This window comes from Etheostoma spectabile, chromosome 16 (assembly GCF_008692095.1).
Source record: "Etheostoma spectabile isolate EspeVRDwgs_2016 chromosome 16, UIUC_Espe_1.0, whole genome shotgun sequence".
NCBI classification, from domain to species: domain Eukaryota; kingdom Metazoa; phylum Chordata; class Actinopteri; order Perciformes; family Percidae; genus Etheostoma; species Etheostoma spectabile.
This window is the reverse complement of record NC_045748.1, coordinates 10,539,746-10,547,268: the sequence shown is the minus strand read 5'-3', so window position 1 is coordinate 10,547,268 and position 7,523 is coordinate 10,539,746. Positions and strand designations below refer to the sequence as shown.

The 7,523-nt window shown below is 42.0% G+C and overlaps 1 protein-coding gene across 3 annotated transcripts in view; it reads right to left on the bottom strand.

Annotated features, from left to right (window-relative positions):
- Positions 1-2,911: 2,911 nt before the first annotated feature.
- adamts6 (ADAM metallopeptidase with thrombospondin type 1 motif, 6) overlaps positions 2,912-7,523 on the bottom strand; it is a 62,552-nt gene continuing 57,940 nt past the window's right edge. For all 3 annotated transcript variants that reach the window (XM_032539289.1, XM_032539287.1, XM_032539288.1), the window contains 2 exons: positions 4,751-4,907; positions 2,912-3,135 (listed from right to left, as the gene is read on the bottom strand). In XM_032539289.1, coding sequence (XP_032395180.1) covers positions 3,026-3,135; positions 4,751-4,907 — 267 coding nt within the window. In that variant the 3' untranslated portion in view covers positions 2,912-3,025. The remainder of the gene's footprint in view (positions 3,136-4,750; positions 4,908-7,523) is intronic.

Here is a 7,523-nt window from a genome sequence, read left to right as displayed (position 1 = left end):
AAAAAAAAAAGGGCTGGTGAAGAGTTGCATCACTGCATTTTTTTTCACTATGCTAAAGTTCAGTTTGCATGCAGTGAAATAAATGTACAAGTGAGACAACGCAATAAATTAGCATAAAATTTACATTTGAAAAAAAAAAAATTAGTAACAGTGTACCAACATTAATACTGAATATAAAATATATGCAACTAATCATGATGCTTTTCATTTCTCTTGCACTTTAGGTACAGGTAGAAGCAATGTGACATTCAAACATCCAAGTTCACAGCAATGAGTACCAGTTTGAGTAATTTCACTTTTCTTTTTTTGGAGGCTCCGTGTCCTGCAGCCAGTTGATGAGTTAGTCCAAGCAGTTTAACTTGATTTCAGATGCTTCTCAGCATCCACTGTTCTTTCCCAACGGCCTCATTCAAGGTTCGGTAACCAATCAAATCTGCTCGACATTGTCGTACTGAAGGTGGCTACGAAAACGTAGCAGCAGCAAAATTAGAAATTAGTTGTTAACAGCTTCGATGAGATTCTTGCAAACTCCTAAGTTGTCCTTTCAGATTTGTAAAGACTCCCACTGTGCCTCCATAACAAGTGTGTGATGGAGACGTTCCCTTTCACAACCCCTACACCAGCAGGAATGTCACCTGGGTGAGTCCGTTCCAACCGGGTGAGTGTCCATTTTGTTGGTTTCACAAACAACAATACACGGTTAACAATGAAAATTCCCAGTGTGAGGTATTAACAGATACAAACAAAACATAACATGACCAGCATTTACCAACAGAGATATTGTCAAGGATATTATTTCATATTGTTTGGATCCAGCCTCACTTTTAAGCCCACTGGAGGGATGAATGGAAGCACCCACTGGATAGCACCAACAGCCTGGGGAAGGCCGTAACACTCGGAGCAGAACGGGAGGAAAAGAAGAGGTAAACAGCACTTCATGGAAATAAAAAATCAAATACAAGAGGGGGAAAGCACCACTGAGTTGGCTGTTTTTGTCTTTTCACCGAGGGACAAAGATGACGAAAGGAAAGGGAAAGAGAACGAGGGGGTAACTTTATCTGGCGGGGGGGTCTGAAGCCCAAATACGTGGTCTGGCAAAATATCCACAACAAATGTGATGTGTGTATATTTATGGCTGGTCATTTACTTAAAGGAATAGTTAAGACATTTTGAGAAATATGCATACTCATTTTCTTGCTGAAAAGTAGCTGAAAAGATCAATACCAATATCATGTTTGTACACTAAACATAACACTGTAGCTTAGCATAAAGAAAGTAGAGGGCAAGCTACCCTGAAATATACAAATAAACTTGTTTTATGTTGTATATTTAATTCTTACACAAAGAAAGTGTAAAGCATTTCACGAGGGGGGGGGGAGATAATATCATACGGCAGGTAGTCCGCCGCCGCAGAGGTCTCAGACTTTCATGCTCTCAACCTGCTCGGCTGGAGAAAGACTCTACTGAGAATGTTAAATACACGTAAATGGTTAAATACAGTGATGGTGGGCCTCGTTTTGAACTGAACGTAATGGATTGAAATGCAAATCATTCAAATCAGCAAAGTGTTTCTTAATTTCCGCCTCTACTTTTTACACTTTGCTTTTTGGGAAGATTAAAGAAATGAGATATGACGTGCTTTAAAGGTGCTCATAGATGGATGTATTTACAATTAGACAGAGCCAGGCTAGCTGTTTCCCCATTTTCACTCTAAACTAAGCTAAGCTAAGCTAAGATAAGCTAAGCTAACCATCTCCTTGATGAAGCTTCCTATTTACAGCACAGCCGTGAAAGTGCATGGTATCAATCTTCTTGTGTAACTCTCGGCAAGAAAGCAAATGTCGAACTATTCCTTTCACTCTCCTCAGCTCAGGACAACTTTTGATTAATTAATCATCCGGCTTAGAAAAAGTAAGAAATAGTGACTGCACTGTGATTCCAATGAACAAGCTGCTTCACAGAATATGCTCCTTCAAAATGAATCCTTCAATAGTGAGCTGAACTGTTTCGTGAAGGCCAGTTTGGGAAAAGTGTTCCATGTGGCCCAGGCACCGCCTCCCAACATATTTAACACTACGTAGGACTGACTCTGGGCGAGCTTTGATTTAAGAGTTGGGAACTAAGGCACCCGTCTGGGGAAAGAAAAAGTGATTTAACAATCCTCCCACAACCACGTGGTATTTTCTGGTCCTGGATTAACATCATATATATAATATACAAATCCTTACAGTATATAAGGGTTTTAACGTATGTTACAGTATGTCCTATTTTCATTCCAGCACAGAGATCACATTACATTCCCTTCCATGACAGTAGGCTACTATCTGACACAAACATGATCAGAGGACAATATCTCAGCTCTGTTTGGAATTGTACAATAAATATACAGTACACTGATGGGGTTTCTCCGTCATATCTGAGCGAGTAACTTGGCAAAGTATTTACACAAAAAAGTGCACTGAAGCCAAAAGTCTGCCTGCCAACAGCACCATCACAGTCGTCCCAAAAGAGTCCCCCCCCCACCCCCCCCACACCCCCAGCCCCCGTCCTGTCAGTGAGGTGCCCCCCCCCCACGTCTGTCCATCACCGGGGGTAACATCCTCTGCGAGCGATGTGTCCAGCACTTTGGATTCATAAAACAAAAGAAGACTAACAATGATATCAATAATTATTATTATAATAAAAATAACATCTCCAACGAATAATCTTCCAAGTTCCACTTCACAGAAGTGAAATTTAAAAACAAAGTTTGTGTCAGCGTTACGGGCTGAGCAGTGGTCTGGACTCCACCCACCGCGATGGAGGGCCAGAGGACCAGGTGTGATAAACAGGGAAACCCTTACTTCTCTCCGTCTCTTCCTCCAGCGCTGATGTCTCTCCGTCTGTCTTCCCCTGGGCCGGAGGTTTGAGGTTTTTTTTTCAGTCGGCCCTGTTTTCTTTTTCTATCGCTGTCAGTGCCGTATCAGCCTCCCTCCATCTGTCTTGCCTTTTTCTCTCGCTACGTCTCGCTTTCGTGCTCCAAGGGTCAGTGCCCCTGGCAGGTCTTGCAGCACATCTGTCTGAAGTACGCACGGCTGCAGAACTTGAACTTCAGCACCAGCGGGCAGTACGCCACTTTGTTTACATCTTTGCACTCTGCAGAGAGAAAGAAGAGGGCTGGGTTTAAGAGTGAAGAATTGTTATACATTTTAAATTAGCTTCCCCACTAACTTTTGTTTTATGTTCTTTTTTCTCCATTTGTTTCCATCACATTCAACTTGCAGCAACCTTTTTTTTCTTGCAATTTTTGAAAAAGCCCAGACGGTCATTTAACAACACTTAGCCCACTGCTGTACTGAAAGTATTTTAAGACCCCCCGAAACACTCTAACCATCTGGATGAAAACAAATATTTTGTTTGTTGCAAGAATAAAAAAACAAAACTGAAATTGAACTCTTTTTCCTAATTCAAATTGACATGTATGTTTTCCATGTGAATCTGAATGTACATGTACTTCATTATCAGTTATATAAGTGCAGTGTTTTTGCAGGCTCACTAAGTTAAATCTAAGACTTTTTAGTATCTTTTTAACACCACACCGAATGCAATTCAGAATAAAAGGCAGGTTGGTCTAACCTGCGGCCACTGTGTCGAGGAGTAAACCTCTATATATGGACGCGCGCTCTACCACGTAAGCTACCCAGACACCCTTCTAAGGCCCTTTTTAAGGAAACTGAATGCTTTTCGATCCAGTGCTTTACAATACTTGCAGGTTTCGTTCCAATTTTTCATTTTAAATACAAAATGTCTTAATATTTTGCTTGTGTTTACAAAATGAACACATCAATTCCGCCAACTTGATTAGGAAATATGTTTTTGTGCAACAAATGTACTATTTTCTCACCCAGATGGTTAGTCTTTATGATACCTTGCAGTGGTAAGTGCTTTTAAAAAACCCTTCTGTGGTTTTTCTTCAGAGAATCGGATGATTAGCGCTGTGACTCACAGAATACATGAGGGGCACAAACTGGGGCTAACCTGCTACACGAGGGCTGGTGCCATCTCCCTCAGGCCTCAACAGAATTAAACTATACTTGGACGCAGAGGCTGAGGCTGAGGCAGATCCTGGCCCCGTTCACTAACTGGGCTTCCTGCCATCCCTAAAATGCACACACACACACACACACACACACAAACTACTTGCTGGATGTCGGAGAGGCAGTGCTCTAAATGCCTTATCACGATCAGAGTGTCTTCCCTTATTAGGCTTTGGCCCCTGCCTCTGCAGAGCCAAATGAAACGAGACATTGCCTCACTGCTGTCCGTAAAGGAACAATTAGCCTACAGCTAATCCCATTAGCCAGCCTGTAAACGCTGCTCACGTTTTCCATTCAGGCTAATCGAAAGGCCCTTCTCTATGCATCTGAATAACCATCCATCATGTGTAAGTGTATATGGAGGGGTTGAGCTGTTTCGCTTTGACCATGATCCAACCTCACTGGAAAGATTAATGTAGCTGGCAAAGTGTAGAGGAGTGTGTCATCCAAGCGTGTTTAGGTCATAGTAGAACAGTGAAGATGAAGATAGAGACAGTTTATAACCTTTTCAATTGGGGCTTTGTGTGAAAGAAATGCAAGTGTAGCTCAATAGGTATTCCACATAAACCATCTGCCTTTGCATTTAAAGGAGCTGCATGTTTGAATAGAAACCGTCCGTCTGGTGAGCACAAAGAGTCAGAGTCAGATGTGTGTCTTACGTTTTGTCATCTTACCGTCGCCATTGGAGATGGGGGTGGCGTCACACTTGCTCTCACACTGCTGCATGGTGGTGGGTCGGAGGGAGTCTGCACACTCATTAGACAGCTGCCCGGTGTAAGACAGACACTGCACAGTCCTCATCTGCTGCCCCAGGCCGCAGTGCGCCGAACACTGCAACAGAAAACGTCGGCCAATGAAGACTGAGATTCAACAAAGCAAATGAGGACCATCTTTCCTCCGTGACCCTGAGTGCTGTAAGTCTTCACTCCCTCATGCACGCAGACACACGCTAAGCCATTCTGAGTAATCCCTGCACACACACGCTGCACGACTTGATCCAATTAACCAATCATCAGGACACGCAGGCAGCAAACGCACACAGCCGGCCAGAGTCACCTTCCCTATTGTCTCATTCAACTGGCTGCTTGTCAGTGGCTGTGTTTCCTAACTCAGAGTAACCAGGCCAACTGTTGCTTGTGAGTTTTATTCCCTCCTTTTTGTGTATGTGTAAGGAGCAACAGAGAAACAGACACACAGTAAATTCCTTTTCGTTTCTCTATCACTTTTATTTTTTACAGACAAAGAGCTGAGGTAGAAACTGTGCTCGGCTCAAGGAGACGAGGGTGAATCTTTTCAGATTGAATTATAAGGCCACGTCTATTAAGTGCTGCTGGCAGAAAGGCAATAACTACAAAGCATCAAAAACCTGAAATACCTTTATTCTATAAAATCACCAGTCGAGGTTGTGTGCCCCTGATGAATGGAAGTCTAGTATTCGCTCTCTTTTAGCTCTGTTTTGGTCTCCACCCACTCCTGATTGGATAGTGGAGCTGCTAAATGATCCACTGTGTTCACCAGCTAGTCTCTAAATGTGTCTCCTGTTTGGTACAACTCTGGATTATTCATCACTGGGTTGCTTTCATACTGAAGTAAACCTAAGAATGTGATGATTCTAAGGAGATTTATTGATGATTATTCATGAGAAATTATATCCTCAGAAAGAAGAAAGTCCCAGTGAATCTATGTGTGTCATGTATCCATGAGCTGTGATTCACTGCTGTTTTCTGCAACTGCTGACGGTGTTCACTCATGGGTTAAAAAAGCTTAGATAACACCTGCATGCACCTGACCCTTTCACAGTTCCCCAAACTCTCCACCCAGTTTGCAAAAATGGTCTTACAAATACAACTGCAGAAATGAGATAAAAACTAACAATTTTTTTTTTTTTTAAAGAGCCAAAAGAATGAAAGCCAGTAGATGGATTTATTTTGTTTCTTTCATGGGACAGACCTTATGTCTAGTAAGTGGGTTCCTTTTGTTCTTTTCAAACATTTTGTCCATAGTTCCAGTCTACTTTCTTTAATCTGCTTGTCCATTCTCCTGTGGCAGGTGCATCCTCGGTCAATGTCCAGTTATATATTTCAGTTCCATAAACAAAAGAATAAGTATGAATGTCTACAATCTTCCGGGATTTTTCCCAGTACTGCAATCTTATTTAGGATTTTACAAGGATTTGTCCTTTGTTGATGGATCTTAATTAAAAAGCCTACCTAAAAGATGCTTCTTTTAACATTTGTTCATACTTGCTTGATTTTCTAAAACAAAAGCCGAAAATGTTTGATGAAAAATGACTCTATTTGATGGACTTGGCCCCAGAACTAAGGGAGAAAGAGTTTGTTAACACATGAACAACGGTTCTTGTACTGAACCCAGATTGTGCACCTGACTTCTATAAAAGTGCTTGTTGTAATAAAAAACTGAGATTGGTTCTATGAGTGGCCATTAAACTCCTTTTTTGAATAAAAAAAAATAAATACAAAAACAATTGCACTAGATGCCAACACACACCTTTGGCAAAACAAGAGCCTCGAATGAATCTTCATAATTACTCTATTTAGAGAGAGAAACAACACACCTGTCAGCCGTCAGTATGCGTGTGTATGAGTGTGTGATATGAACTCAGCCGTCAACAAATGGCCGCTTCTTCGGCTGACAAGAGAACTACCGGGCTTTCTGTCACCTTCAATGATCCTCTCTGGCTGCCTCAGATCAGCGAGAACGCATGTCATCCCTTCCCAATTAGAGAGTCTTTATTAGGACCCGCTGCCGGCCATGACAGATGGCGTACGTCAATGGTGCGACTTAAGTGGGATTTGAACCGATGACCTTTTGGCCTGGGAGACCAGGAGCTCAGTAGCTGGCAACAATCTCCCCTTTCTGACGCTTCGAGGGACCGGAGCAGCGAGGCCGAAGCTTTTAATTACAGCCAAAAAACAAAGAAAAGAGGAGGTGGAGGCTGAGGGAGAGAGGGTTGTACACTAGGGCTCGGTACCCAATTTGATACCTTTTAGGTACCGAACAAATTGCTTCCATAGTATCGAGTATCAAAAAATGCCTAGTCATTCAATACAAAATTTCAATCCCTAAATGAGTAAATCTCATCAGTGTCAGTGAGTAAATAGGCATGCAGCATCCTTCTACCAAGATCTAATAATGGTCTTGATTGGCTGTCTAACATTACACGCCGTAGAGACAATGCAGGAAAAACACGTGAGACGGGGCTCATGTAGTAGGAGCTGAAAAATTAATAAAAACTTGTTTGCCAGAATGTGTAATGTTGTAATGTCTTTTTGTTAAATTGGATTGTATAAAATTGGTATCGAAAAAAGTGTTTAGGAACTGTTAATGAAGTCACTGTATTGGTATCGGTATCAACATTTTTTGAATGACATCCAGCTCTATTACACACACACACACACACACACACACACACACACACACACACAC